General features: G+C 36.5%; 1 protein-coding gene across 3 annotated transcripts in view; it reads right to left on the minus strand.

Moving 5' to 3' along the window:
• Nucleotides 1–16,298, minus strand: part of sws (patatin like phospholipase domain containing sws) — a 469,178-nt gene that overhangs the window by 264,311 nt on the left and 188,569 nt on the right. For all 3 annotated transcript variants that reach the window (XM_090369181.1, XM_090369180.1, XM_090369179.1), the window contains 3 exons: nt 10,744–10,877; nt 8,236–8,367; nt 1,281–1,404 (listed from right to left, as the gene is read on the minus strand). In XM_090369181.1, the coding sequence (XP_090225307.1) occupies nt 1,281–1,404; nt 8,236–8,367; nt 10,744–10,877 (390 nt within the window). The remainder of the gene's footprint in view (nt 1–1,280; nt 1,405–8,235; nt 8,368–10,743; nt 10,878–16,298) is intronic.

Raw genomic sequence — 16,298 nt, forward strand, 5'->3', positions numbered from 1 at the left:
ACTGTGGTTAAGGTGTACAAAGAATGGTGTTTGAACAGGTCAAACCATCTTCTGTCAACAAACTGTGAAGGATTACGCAAGGTGGATGTTCATGGTGAGTGAAGGGTGTTGTGCATTTTGTGCGCTCAATGGCAGGTCACTGTGTGAGTTGATATCAAAATATAATATGGGTAATGCAAGAACAATATCCCTAACAATGTGCTGCACACTTAGATGTATAGGAATCCACAGCAAATGATCAAAGCAACAATCTCCTCACTGCTGATCACTATTGGCAGCAAATGCTATGGTGTCAACATGTTCGTTAGCCGAGTCCAAATATCTGGTGCAACACACCTGCAAATGCCTTTGGATGTGGCGCAAAAAAGTACAAGTCCATGGACCCATCGTGCATGGTATCCACTATCCAGGCAGGTGGCTGGGGTTGCTTAATATGGGACACATTTTGTTGGCAAGAAATAGGACCTCTAATGCGTATGGATGAACATTTTTCCTATTTTTTCTACTGGGAGCTCTTAGGAGACCCTGCATTGTTGCACTCTTTCCTGGACAGAAACTGGATCTCCCAAGACAATGCACCATGTCATCAGGCCAACACAGTGAAGATATCACCCAACTTGATTGGTCTCCATATTTGCCAGACTTCAATCCAATTGAACACCTGTGGAATGTTATGGAACAGGAAGTGAGGCATATGGACACACAACTATCATTCATTCTGATACTGGAAAGCCTTGCAGGCAGCATGGCTGCAGATCCCTATGAATATCTTCAGACATCTAGTGGAGTCACTTCCTAGGCACAAATAGCATCTATTATCCATGCAAATGATGGTCAACACATCATTTGGTCATAATTCAGAGATCACATCAGAGAGAGAGAGAGAAAGAGAGAGAGAGAGAGAGAGAGTATACGAATACTTTTAGTCAGAGTATAATTTTCATTTCAAACAAAAAATATCATTTCGTTTTTACCATCTCTTCTTGTGACCAGATCTTAAATGATCATCCAAAAATAAATATGAGTAGAAGCTGATATAGTCTTGTCTACATAAAAAAAAATTAATGTAGAAATTTCATTACATGATATCTGTATTAATACAAATTTTAAATTAATAAAGTTAAATACTGTACTTTTAATAAAATTTAAAATTTAACAGGGTATGATACAATAAACAAATCTGCTTGCTTTGTAAATCCTTTTCTTCTGAAACTGATCGTAAAAAATCTTATTCTAATCCAACTTTACCAATTTATACTCTACAGTTCATCAATACTTACAATTCCTACAAGATCTCCTTTGCCATATTCTCCAACCAATTCTTTTTTACCATCACTTCTTGTGAGAACAGATCTCAGACGACCACCCAAAAGAATGTAAGTGGAATCAGACACATCACCCTGTCTGTACAGAAAATAAATAAATCATTGCATAGATTTCATCATGCGGAATTAATATTAATATACATTTTTAATTAATAAAATTAAGTACTAACTTAATAAAATCATCTAATAAAATTTAACAGAATACCACAGAATAATAAAATTTTCTTAACTGTAGAACCTTTACTCCTCCTGACTGTGAAAAGGTCCTTGTAACAGGCTTTGGTCTCTCAGGTTGTACCGTATTTCCCCATGTATAAGATGCACCTTTTTTCGCAAAATTTGGGGTCTAAAAACTGGGTGCGTCTTTTACAGTGGTTGTAGATTTTTTTTTTTTTTTTTTTTTACTTGCATTTCCCTTTTTTGTGCTTGTTGTCTTTGCGCTCATTATTTCGCACTTGCTACCGGTATATTAAGTTACGTTTTGCCACGTTCTGCTCAGAAAAGATTTTCGTACAGTGCTGAATTCAAGTTAAAAGTGATCCAGTTTGCAAAAGTGAATGGAAATTGTGCTCCTAAACGTAAGTTTGGTCCTAGCCGAGTGGGCAGGAGCGGGAGTGCAGTAGCACATGCTCTTTGAGTAGACCGGGGTTCAAGCCCCTGACTGCTGAATACGGTCGATCTGCCAACCCGCACTGGACCAGCGTGGCAGATTATGGTCCATTTCCCTCAGCATGAATTGTTGAGGAGGCTTCCATCCTGCAGTGGGTTGATAATGGCTGCACTTTACTTTTACTAACTGAGAAAACAATCTGAGACTGGCTACGGGAAGAAGAAACCCTACTGAAAACGCCCCGGCAGAAGAAGGCCATGAGAGGCAAGTCAGCAAAATGGCCTGATTTAGAGAGGGAATTGAAGAGCAAAGGGCAATTGGAATTCCTGCATCCACAAAGATAGTTCAGCATGAGGCAAGAAGAATTGCTGGTGAAAAAGAAGTTACTGATTTCAAAGGAGGACACAATTGGTGCTTCAGGTTCATGAAACGGAATGGACTAAGCATGCGTACACGCACCAGACTTGCCCAAAAGATGCCTGAAAGCTATGAGCAGAAGGTCCTTGAATTTCATCATTTTGTCATTCAATGTCAGAAGGCACATCAGTTTGAGTTGGGACAGATTGCAAATATGGACAAAGTCCCCCTTCAATCTGATGTCCCAAGTAACAGAACTGTTGATAAGAATGGGATGAAAACTGTAACTGTGAAGACAAGTGGACATGAAAAGAGCCATTATACAGTTGTTCTAGCTTGTTGTGCCGACGGAACCAAGCTGCCTCCTGTGCTGATTTTCAAACACAAAACAATGCCAAAAGAAGACATTCCTCGAGGAGTGATTGTCCACGTTCATGACAAGGGTTGGATGGATCAGGATGGGATGAAGATCTGGTTTGAGAAAGTTTGGAGCAGGAGACACCAGGTGGGCTCTTACGCAAACCTGCCCTATTGGTGCTTGATCAGTTCAGGGCACACATTACAAAAAATACAAAGAAGATTGCTGCAGAGCAAAAAACAAAACTTGCCGTCATACCTGGAGGCTTGACATCCCAGCTCCAACCACTTGATGTCAGCATTAACAAACCCTTCAAAGGTGCCATGAGAGACGAATGGAACCAATGGATGAAGTCTTCTGGGGACAATTTGACACCAGCAGGAAGAGCGAAGAAACCAACTATAGGAGAAGTTTGTATCTGGGTGAAAAGATCCTGGGATAATATCAAGATTGAGATCGTTGTCAAGTCATTTAAGAAGTGTGGCATTTCAAATGCCATAGATGGAACTGAGGACGAGGCAATATATGAAGACAGTGATTCATCATCAGACACAGATGAGGACAAGCTAATGGATGGGAGTTTTGACAGGAGAGTTGTATGAATTTTATGATGAATAAAACTTGAGTTCAATAACTTTATGTAATACATTTTTTTTCAAATTTCTAGCCCCAAAATTAAGGTGCGTCTTATACATGGGGAAATACGGTAATATCATAACCACAACTTCCTCAATAAGACAGTGGGTCTTATGGAAAGTATTATTCATTCTTGAACTGTAATTTGTTTTGGCATGTTATGACACATGCCAAAACAAATTACAGTTCAAGAGAAGAAGGGAACTACATTTTTCAAACCAGAAAAAAACTGTGGAATTTGGTTTACTCAAAAAACAGGTATCAGAAGTAAAAGGATGAAAAATACTGCCATAAAAGAAGTATCATACAGCAAATATCCATTATAATGAATGTTGAAAAAAAAAAAAAAAATAAATACTAGTCATTAGTGGATTCTCATTATGTTCAAATACAAGTTAGAAAATGCATAAATGCCAAAGAAAACAAAAATTGTCAAATGTTATACATTTATTCTCAATCCATCCCTCATAGTAACAGTCTATTGTGATCAAATAACAAGATAATGATATAAATGCAGTAGAAATATTCTGCATAAGAATGAATGTTGCTCGATATAATAAATCAACACCTATCCATTTCTTTTCCATCCCAATAAGCTTTATCTTAAAATATATCTTGTTTTCCCATGGAAAGTAACCATACCATGATTTTAAAAGTGTGCAGTTCACTGTGCAACAAACATGTTCACAATTACTAATGATAACTACTGACTTTAAAAATTGAAAACAAATGGAAGATCAGTCAGGCTTACTGATGCAATCTATAACTGAAACAGCCACTCTGATAAAAAAAATAAAAAATTTTAACCATAACTCTGAACGACAAAAGCATAATAGCATGGCAAGCATCATCAAAAACAGGTTAAACTTACACAAATACATATATGAAATATATGTTCAATAAAAATTAGATTATTAGTATTAGCCATGTGGCACAAAGAATCATTAGGCTGTTGCTGCACCAGCCAAAAAAATAAAATAATTAAAAATAATAATACATAAATAATAAAATACCTATTTGACTGCTTCCTCATGTAGATGGCTATACACAACTGATCTTTGAATTTCTCCAAGTTGTCAGCCTCAACTGCCCATGGAGATAACTTCCAGTAATTAACAACCTGCTGACTAAAAGAAAACTTCCTACAATCCAGTCTTAACCTCTTTCCCCATAATTTGAATTTATGGCCCCTAGTCCTGGAATCATTTATAGCAGTGAAAATTCTACCATCATTCATTTTGCTTTCAATTATGTCTCCTTTAAAGTTTCTAGCTTAATTGCAATTATGTCTCTTCTAAGCATCTAGCATCCAAGCTCTGTAGCCCACATATCTGAAGTCATTTCTCATATGGATGCCCTTTCTAATATAACCAGGTGCATTCCTACCATTGTTGGATCCTTTCAAGAAACTCAATGATGTGGTCTCCATAACTGAACAGAGTATCAAGTGGTTTTTTCGATGTGGTCTCCACAGGTTTTTTTATATGTGGTCTCCATAGTTGAACAGATTATCAAGTGAGATTTTATAATTGCCCTTAGTGGAATTAAGGCTTTCCTATCTCTACAAGCAAACATATGATAAATCACTGATAGGACACCATGGGCCTTCCTTGCCACCACTCTACACTGTTCAGAGAACTTCACATCCAACTGTATTGTAACTCCCAAATCTCTTTCTTCCTCTACTGTTTTAAGTGCACCCCACTAAGTGTAACTTATTCTGGGGATAAGTTAAACACTTAGTGGGTCTTAATATATACTTGGAGTATATTATACTCCAAGTATATATTAAGACTTTGCATTTTACTGCATTAATACATAGCTACCATTTTTCTGACTATCCCTAAAGTCTAAGTTGATGTGAAGAAGCTCTGCTTGGCACTGATCATTAATTACTCTACTGATCTAGACATCAACTGCAAATTTTCACATCATACTCTATTCCTCTGTCAATGTCATTTGGGTAAATAACACTAGCAGTGGTCTCAGTACCAATCCTTGAGAATCTCACTTTTTACATAAGCCCTAATCCGAAGAATAATGTTAAATCACAATCCTCTGCCTCCTGCCCTACAAGCATCCTGTGACCCATTTAAGGATTTTCCTGCGATTCCAACATGTTCCAATTTGTACAGTACATTTGAGATTGGTCAAATGCTTTGCTGAAATCCAAGTAAAAAATGTTGAAATTATTTCCTACTTCCAGCAGCTCATGAGTGACCCAGTCAACATAGCTAACCAGGCAGTTAAAAACATGATTTTCCTTTTACAAATTATACTGTGTTTCATTCAGAATTTCATTTCTACTTAGATGATGCTATATTGCACTTTTGATCATTATCTCCGCGATTTTGTTTACCACCGAAGTCAGACTAATCAGCTGGTAGTTACCCACTTCATTTAGAACTAACTTTATGTATTGGCAATACATTGCCACTTCTCCAATCCCCAAGGTAACCTCTGAGTCCACTGATATCCTCATAATCAAAGGTTAATGGTTCAGTGCACTCTCCTGCCATCTCCCTCAAAATTAAATTAATGCCATCAACTTCAGATATTTTACTCACCTTTAGGATCAAATAATTTTTCTAATAAATAACCTTCTAAAATTTCATATTTTCTAGCTTCCCTTGCACAGCTTCTCTTTGCCACAAAGGGTCTTCCTTCTGTAAATATCTATACAAAGAAACTCTTAAATTCTCCTCTGCAACATCAGCTGGGTTACCTAAGACACCATTACGCAAGGGCCCAATCTGATTTGTTCTTTTCTTCTTTGTAAATACATGGGAAAAATTTCTTGTCCCTGCCCAGTGATTTCTCACAATTGGCCTTTGTATGCATTAACCTTTGCTGCTATGCAGAAATCAACATGTATATGTTATAAACTTCAGTACTTTTTGCCTTCTAACTTTTCCATGAGATGTTTTTCTATAATATTAAACTGAAAAGGTCATTACTCATCCATCTCTGAATTCTCCTTGTGCTGTACTTAAAAGTACATTCAAGGCCTCTCTGACTGTAGCATAAAAGATATACAATAATTCTAATATATTTGCACTCTTTTATGCAGTTGACAAAGGTCATGTAGCACCTTAAGCTGTCATAATCTTCCTTACTGAAATTAAAACCCATTCATTTGTCTTCAACAACCACTACCTCTCTCCTCCTCATCATCATCCAACTTGGAACTTTGTGATCAATCCCTGATAATGGTTCCTGTACTGTCAGCCATATGATTCTATCTGATTCATGGTTGACAATCACATCTAAAATATTTTTATCTCTAGTACTTTTCTTAAAATGCTGATACTAATAATAGTCATTTTGTCAATTTAAACATTTTGTTCTCCATGGTGAGTTTCCCTGCCAATTGCTCCAATCAATTTGAGAAAAATTGATTGGAGCCATTCCATTTGCATGTAGGGCTCTCTCATCATAATCTTATTATAATCATTCCACCATAATCTTCTAGTCTGTAGTTTACTCTCGCTCTTAATATATCATTGCTTCCAACCATCACATCACAGAGATTCTGTTTTAGCATGCCTAACTGCTGAATCTGGGAAGCTTCAGAAGTTAGTGTTTGTGAAGTTGCTTTTGGTAAGAGCATGACCCCACAACTCCTATCTTTCCCAAATATATTGCATATAACATAGTGAAACCTCATCATATTCTAATTCCAGGTGGCGCCATGTTTCTGTTAGCTCTATTATGTAAGTATGTCAGCATTAGTTGTCCTACCAAGAGTCTGAATTCACATTTTATTGGCAAGATTCCTGACATTATTATAAAGAGAGTTAAGACTAAGGTGTTCTTGTATAGTTTACTACCCTGATACATCCAGAGAAGTTATTTAAACTTGTTTTTTCTAGCACAAGCTTACTGTTCATTTGAAACATCACTACCCTCAGAATGTCTTGCCAATATCAGCTTTTGCAGCAACAAACAAACAAACAGAACCTCTTGTGATGTGTGTGTGCGCAAGTGTTACTTTGACCCATATCATCAGATAAATGTGTTGCTATATTACACCTGTCCCTTGTGGCTAGCCATTTTCCCAAAACTCTTTACAGTATGCCCAATTTTACAGGCAAAACCTTTGCACACCTTCATTCAAATATCCTGTATCTATAAAATAGATACCTTCTACCTACAAGTGCAAGCCATGCAGATAAAAATTTCCTCCCAAAAGGCTTGCAGAGTCCCTTGAGCTAAGCCACAATGTATTCATCACATAGTTCCCCCCTCCATCATACCTGCATAGAGATGCAAACACACATCTTCTGACTTAACTTGCATTATATTTTTTTAAGCATGGTCTTATTTTCATCCAACAAAACATCAGTTTGTGTGCACTTAATATTAGTCCCCGCATGGATAATAATGCTCTCTTTCTCCACTGAAAAGCTGTTGGTGACATGATTAAATGTTGCATTTTCTCACAATGCAATCTTCCAATCAAACTAAATCCTTCTAAACCAGGGAAGTTTGCATTTGATTATACTGTTCTGGGACTGAATCAGGGGCAAAATTTAATAATCATATTTGTCAATTACATTTGTCTCCAGGGCAAGCACCCATTTCTTCAATGATTCAAATTCTTCTAATAATGAACCAACTTTTAATTTAAGATTTGTACACTTGTTAGATTGGAAAAAAAATAAAGAATATGGTACAAGGAAACCACAGGCATTTGCTGCAATAGCCAAGAAAATAAAATAAAATAAATAAAAAAATATAATTATATAATAAAAAGAAACCAACCTGTGTTCACATCCTCATATAGGTAACTATTCAGCTGACATTTGAATTTCCCAAGATGTCAAGGGGGGCCTAATTAAGTCCACAGCAACGAGAATTCACAAAGTTATTTATGCTAAATGAGCATTTTACACATTATCAGTTAAAAAAAAATTAGAGGTGATTAATTTTCTATACAGGATGCTTACCTGTATATGGCTCTTCCTGATTCCACATTGATCCAGTCCAGAGCAAAATCAATTTGTCTGACAAATGGTGAAAGTCTTTTAATTATGCTTTGTGCCAAGTTCAATACAACCAATGGCTTCTGACGAAGGATCCTATAAAAACAAAGAATTTCAAATAATAATTTAAATTCAAACCTAGCTTTGTATTCTATCTCAGTCACACCCTACTGATCAACAGATGTTACTACAAGATAATATTTGCAAACTATGAAGCCATAGTTTGCAAATATTAGGGGGGCTTAGAGGGGAACAGGTATTCTGTGTGTTATCAGACACTCAGTCTAAAACACCAATGGATCCAATATCTTTCTATTACAGAAGATTTAGAAGTACGGTTCACCTGCCTCCCTAAAATCCACTCATGCACACCTTCTCAATGGTAAGCCCTGTTACGTCACTTAGGTGGCAACAAACATGTAGAGTGGTTCTCTTCAAGATGCCTGGTCAGCGTGAAGAGGAAAAGACCAAACCCTCCAGCACATATGTGCTGGAGGGTTTGGTCACAAAGCAGTATGTACTGGCAACTTAGGCCAAAATGTGCCTATTCAAATATTTGGAAGAGTGCAGGAATTTGCTTTATTGGATTTTAGAAATATTCATAAAGTCTGATTTGTTTTAGATAAGCAAAAAGCTGATCCAGATTGATATTGTTTCCGGATAGGTGGGTTAGTGATAAAGGTTCTTGCATTTGTGTCAGAGAGAGGAAGATAGTATTTCTGATGTGGGAATAATATGAACAGTCTAAGATGATATGTATGTTGAACTGTAAGTTGTTATGAACAATGTGTGCATATTAGTGGGGGGGGTCTTCACCCATGAGAAGGAACAAGCGGGTCAGATGTGTGCGCCCTATGTCTTGTCAGTATTACCTCTTCATGCTTGTTTCGCCTGTAACTGGAGTTCCATGGTTGTTCATCACATTTAATTTCAAACGATTTATTGTTCGTATGTGTCTTCCAAATGTTTAACCACTGGTCTCTACAGATATTAGATATGTGTTAGTAAATCTACATAGGGTACTTAGTAAGATGGAGGTCTGTTAGTTGTCATTCAAGAGAACTGAACATATCAGAACAAAGCATATTGATACTGCATATCAATTTAAAGTTCCATACTTATAAAGTGCAAACAATTTGACAATTATTTCTTTGCGATTTCTTTTAGATACACATTTGAATTTCTGCAATCTATTGCTACAGGAGGTGAATGATAATCCAGACTTAACTTTTTAATTTGACAAGGCCCACTTTCATGTGAATCGGCATGTAAATAAACAATTTGATATTGGACAGTCAAAAATCCTGTCACTTTCATGAACAATTACTTTGCAGCCAAAAAAGCTATGTTTGGAGTGGGGTGTGGTGTGCTTTCAACATCGTTGGTCCATACTTTTATAAAAATGCTAATGGTTCAGCCCTATATGTAAATATGCTGCAAGAATTTGTAAATTCTTGAAGTAGGTTTTCTGTAAAAAAAAAAATAAATAATAAATAAAGACAACTTACAAACTGTTTAGTTGCAATGTAACTGGGCAGTTCTACGGCATATGCTGCAATGCTTTCCATGGACACCTTAAAGGAAATGTTTCCCATTCACATTACATCTCAGTTTGGTAACATAAATTGGACACCAACAATCACCAGACTTATCTTCTGCTTGTGATTTCTTTGTATGGGGTTTTGTTGTTGTTATTTGCTTTTTAGGAGCATTAGCAACTAAGGCCATATTGCTCCGGGAATATGCGGTGGTCATTCCCTGACCTTTCCGCATCCTCCATATTTGGTGGTGACGGGGCTCGAACCCCAGTCTAATCAAGAAGTGTGTGCTTCGCACTGTTGCTCTTTCCCACCTGGCTATGGAGGTACATGTGGTTTTGTAAAATCCAGTCTATGTAAACCATCCAGTGATGGTTTACACAGACTTTGGAATTGGAACTTTTAAAGTAAACCCTAATTGTAGTATTAATTTTTCACGTGTTTCATTTCATGCCTATTTGTATTTCTTTTTCTACAAGCCTTGGAGACATAATCACATTTGTCTTTATGGTAAAGTTAATAGCAAACCTTATTTAAAAAAAAAAAAACAAATCTAAAAGAAAGATGTATGTTGTTTGTTTTCCATTGTTTACAACATGTTACATTTGAACTTTTAAGAGGTTAACATATTGGTATTCAGTAATACCAATTGATACAAATTGTGTTACAAAAAAAATATAGTACATAAAAAAAATATGTAATGATTGGCAAAGTTTATATGTTCTACTTAATTACATCCCAGTTACTTTACATATAATTGATATCTAATCGGATATAAACTAGATACAATTAGATTAGTTTTAATATAGATCAGTCATCTACATCTAATCAGATACTGCTATAACTCAAGTTAAAAAGTTTAGTTATTTTTCCATGCTGAATACGAAGTACATACATATATAAAAGAAAATATATTTGTTAATTATATTCTTACTCATAGATTTGTTGTTTCCCAATCATTCCAACACAGCTTGAATGTCGAGTTTTTATGGTGAAAAGTGAAGGCTCTCCTGTCATCACTGCTAAAGCACCAACAATCTCTCCAGAATGGGCAACAAACAAAATAGTCTAAATATATGAAAATTAAATTATATATATATTAACATAAACAATATTAATAAAATTAACTCTATTAGTGACAATCAAATTTTACTATCTATAAAAGATATTGGCTGATTTTAGAAGACTATGTGATGGGCAGAGCAATATGTGCACACCACGACAAAAAAAAGCAAAATTATAAAAAATAATATTTTCTTGATAGGCTTATTTAAGCAGATAATGACACTTTCTTCAACCTATTCAGGATTTTCTGCCATAGTATGATGTGATTTTTTGTAGATGGCACTAGTACAAAATTTTGCATCTATCTGCAGCATTAATAAAACAAATAATCAAACATTAGCACAAAAAATTGGGGGGGGGAGGACCTGCCTACAGGAACTGTAAGAAATATATCCCTTGTTAACTGTTTTTAATTTATTTCATATACGTATGTTTTGTTTATTTATTTTAATAAATTTTATTTAAAAGATTACAATCGTTTAGATTTGCAGAAACTTTCCAGTTGTAAAAATGCAGGCATTCATTACAATAATTACTCAGAGTAGGAAGAAAATTTTCTTGCATCGAGTCTGTAATTACATCTTTTCAATTTAAATCTATTAGCTATGCTGCATGAAAAACAGAATATCCCCTATCATTGGTATTTAGTAATTCAGTATGTGCAACTCTCTTAAAGCTGTAAATGTTCTCATCAGATGGCACAGATGCTTAGTTTCAGATTATATACCTCAATGTAATGACCCTCTGTTATCCATAACTAATCTTGTTAATCTGCAAAGCTTTTCAATCCAGTTCCCACCATTTCTTAAATGTGATTTTGATATGCAATTTGATTGGTAAAATGTTTTTATTAATCAGTATGATTCCAAAAGGTCAGACTAAAATTGGGGAGCAAATTCAGCTCACCAAAACAATGAAAATAATTTATATATCTATAAGTCAAGGAATGCTTCCTCACTGAGGTACCACAATGCTGCTACCCTTGGGTGTCCTAAAAAAGTGACTGTTCTAAAGCTATTTGTGTTCAAAACAGATTACATGTCAACACACCTTCACTAACTAACACACTCATAATTAACAGAAATATTTCTGAATTGTATGACAGCCAACCATAATGTGCTTGCAAAGACTTTTTGTGAGTGCACTGTCATAACCAGAATTGAATGACTAACACTTTTAGATGTGCCCACACATAAAAATCCATGGGATTCAATTTGATAAATACTGAGACTATGTAGTCATCCACCTCAAACTATCCAATAGCCAGGATTAAAAGTATTATGCAATTCATGAGTGGTAATGCTAAAATGTGAGGGAGCCAATTCATGCATAAACCAAATATTTGCTCTTGTCCATAATAGGACATCTTTGAGCAATGCAGGCAGATCACTTTCAAAAATTTCATTAACTATTACTTCCAATCTCCATGGCAGTACATGAAGTCCAACAATATTGGCATAAACTTTGAACTATTGTTAATGTCAAGACTGAATGAGCTCATGAGGATTTTCCTCTGCCCACAGGTGTTGATTGTGGAAAGTGATGTTACCCTCTCTAGTAAACTGCATCTCTGCTCTAAAGGAAAAAATGAAGTGAAGATCAACATGTAATATAAACCACTGGCAATGTGTGGGGGGAAAATCATTTGGCACTATGGTCAGCACTCATTGCAGATAAAAATGTTGGTGCTCCTCACACAGGATCCTCCATATGGATTCTTGTGAAAAATTTACCTCCACCACTAACCTTGTGCTGATTGCAGAATTTTCCTCAATCTCGTTCACAGCCTATTTTTATAACTCAGGCAATTCACTGACCCCAGTTAGCAATTACAGGCGTAAATGCATATGTGCCAACTTCAGAAATAAAAAAAAAATAATAAAAAAATAAACTGCAAGATTTTTAACATAGATCAGGCTGTAATCATAATGCCTCAGAACTTGTTAAGCCATATCTAAACTGCATTTCTAGACCTTTCTTCAAAATTAATGATAACTCATTATCTGCAGCAGCAACTAATTACAAAAACAGGTAAATTATCAGTCATCAGGAAATATAATAAGCTGTATTTAAGTTCTTTTGCTTTATTTTTTGTTCTGTGCAATTACAACCCTGATAACTTCTATCATACAGTATGACTGATGTCTTTTGAGATTATGATGGGTATCATGGCAAGATCCAATCTTCACTACATTGAGGGTATAGCTATAAGGTGGTGTTCGCAGGGCCAGCTGCTAGACAGTCTACTGGATTGAACCTATTGGCAACTGTAGGAGGCATCCAGATCAGATATTATACAATCTCGCAGCCTCTATTCTGCCAGATAGTGACTGGAGGGAGTCAAAGTAGTGTGTATGCAGGAAACATGGTCAAGGCCACTTCATGTTAAGGAGTTCCTGTATATTCTTGTCAAGTGTATGCCTTATCCAAAAATTTATTACTTCATACAACCTCCCACCTTTTCTTATTGCTGAATATATGAATAGTCAAACTAATAGAACAAACTCATCTGTGAAAAGATGTAAACCTCCAAAACCTTCCTTGTTCATATCACAAATATACCTGGTCTCAGTTCCAATCACAATGATGTCCATTTCCACTTACAGTCTGCCAAGCCCGACTTACTTTTTCTGACAGAATCCCAAATATCAGTTTATTCAACCAATGCTCATCCCAATTGTCCTAATTATTCGCTGTATAACACAGACCCAGCTGGTTGAGATGCTGAGGCTCTTTCAATTAATGACTTCACACAGACTGTTCATTTATCTACCAGGATACCAGACAATCCTAAACATACAGCCAACACTCTTGATTTTTTTCCCCACAAATAACCCTTCCAAGTACTGGGTCAAGGTGAGTGGTGCTCTAGGTACCTCAGATCAGAAATTGGTGATCTGAGGTTTCTTCTCCAATGTAGCTTTTCTCTCATGGCCATTCCAACGTCATGTTATTTGGCATTTCAAGAAAGCAAAATGGGATAATATGAAAAATTTCTATTCTTCTTTCCCTTGGTTGGATTATTCAGTGTTTTAAATCTTCTGATGTCATTGTTTGCTCAGGTTGTGTCAGTGAAATTCTTGTAAGGATGAAATCCTTTATTCCACACTCCACCTTAAAATCTCATCCTTTACCTAAAACTTGGTTTTCCAATAAATGTGCTAAGACTGTTCAAGATAAGAGTACTGCATACTGCAATTGGCTTGCATCCAAATTTCAAGATTAATTTTCTGGCTACACCAAAGCTCAAAACAATTGTAAAGCAGTTATTAATCAGTCCAAACTAGATTTGAATAGGCTAAGAGTAGAAAACTTGCTTCTTGCCCTAATGGTAGCCAAGCATTCTGGTCTCTTGCCAAAGCTATTGGCCGTGACTTTTGTCCACTGCTTCTCCCACCTCTGTTAAATCCCAATGGTTCTATTGCAACCTCAGCTAAAGATAAAGCTGACTTGCTGGAATCCTACTTTTTTTCTAACTCTTGTATTGTATCAATGGTCTTGGTAAAGCACCTCCTACCATTCTCAATACACTCCATTTAATGCTTCTTGTAGTCTTCCATCAAAAGAATGTCAGAAGAATACTGAACAGCCTTGATGCCAAGGAAGTGGCCAGGTACCGATGTTATTTCTCCACTTGTTTTCAAAACCTGTGGTCCTGAGCTTACTCCTGTTTTGTGTCACCTTTTTGCACTTTCTTATTCCAATGGTGTTTTTTTTTTCTATCTGTTTGGAAATTTGCTCATATCCAGCCAATTCCTAAAAAGAGGTGACAAATCATCCCCCACATCCAATTATCATCCCACTGCACTTACTTTTAGCCTTTCTAAAGTAATGGAGAAATCCATTAACTGCCAACTCCTAAACTATCCTGTTCCACCTATCCTTTGTAAAATGGATAGATGGAACAGGACCAGGGTATGTCTGCCAGGGGCAAAGGTTGATGACGTTGTAGAGCAGAGCAGAGCTTGATCTGGTTATCATCTTTTAAGGGCACAAAAGGTGATATAGTTGTACACGTTGGCACTAATGATATCAAGAGTAGGAGACCGGCAGAATTACTTAACAAGTACAGGTCAATGATGAAAAAAAGCTGTGAATTAGGGTTGAATTTGAAAGTGTCTGCAATTCTGGCCAGACACGATAGATGGGAGTATATGATGAGAGCCTTGTCGATCAATTCGGCCCTGGAAAGACTGTGCAAGGCTCAAGGGATAGAATTTTTTTCAGCCTGGACTGTACTTGTTAACAGGAGAGACTGCTTCTACAGGGATGGGATACACTTAAATAGAAAGGGTGCAAGAATATTTGCTGATGCTATCGAGGCAGTGTTGGTGGGTCGGAAAACTGATAGCTTGGGGGGGGGATACAAGGATTAACAGTTTAACAGTAGCCGTAGGCAGAGGTGAAGGTGATTCTTGCACAACTCCTATTAGAATAAGTAGCGACCTGGAGCGTGGGGTGTTGGGGGTTTCAGGGACAGGTGGCAGTCATCGTGGAACAGGTGGGTATATGGGATGTGTTAGGGTAACAAAAAATAGGAGTAGGAGCATGTATGCTTGCATGCATACCAATGCTAGAAGTATAGTAAATAAATTTGATGAATTTGAAGTGTTGGTCAAGACATCAAAGGCGGATATTGTTGGGATAGCAGAGATGGGGTGTCACACAGATATAAGAAATGCCGAACTGGAATTTGGAGAGTACAATGTGTACAGAAAGGACAGACAGGATAGGAAGGGAGGAGGTGTTATGCTGTTAATTAAGAAAAACATAAAATCAAAAGAAGTGCATCCAGTTGATATAGATGAATAGTGCACTGTTGAGACAGTTTGGTGTGACATAAGCACTGCGAAAGCAAAAATAAGAGTAGGAGTGTGTTATAGGCCTAATGACTCGAATGAGTACAATGAACAATTGTACAGAGAAATAGAGTGGGCTAGTAAATCGGAATGTCTTATAATGGGGGATTTCAACTTCCAAGATATTGACTGGAACTTGTGGGTTGGGCACTCACACACTAGTCAGACATTTGTGTATTTATTGGATGATTGTTTTCTGCAGCAGCATGTTCTAGAGGCAACCAGAGAAAGTAATACTCTTGATCTGGTTATCAGCAGTGATCATTCATGTATTAGGAATTTGCAGATAAAAGAACCACTAGATGGCAGTGATCACAGTGTACTGATGTGGGATTTACTTAAAGATTTAATTACCATCAGGGGTAAAGGAAAGGGTTTTTGCTTCCGTAAAGGTGAGTACAGTGGTCTCCCACAGTTTTTAAATTCTGTACAGTGGGATCAGCTGATGATGTTACCAACAGTAAATGCTAAGTGGAAAGCATTAAGGAATTAATCGTGGATGCTACTAAAAGTTTCATACGTATTAAGAAATATTGTTCAAAGTTTAGGCCTAAATGGTTGTCAA

This window comes from Mastigoproctus giganteus, chromosome 3 (genome assembly GCF_048544385.1).
Source record: "Mastigoproctus giganteus isolate SK-2022 chromosome 3, ASM4854438v1, whole genome shotgun sequence".
Classification (NCBI taxonomy): Eukaryota; Metazoa; Arthropoda; class Arachnida; order Uropygi; family Thelyphonidae; genus Mastigoproctus; species Mastigoproctus giganteus.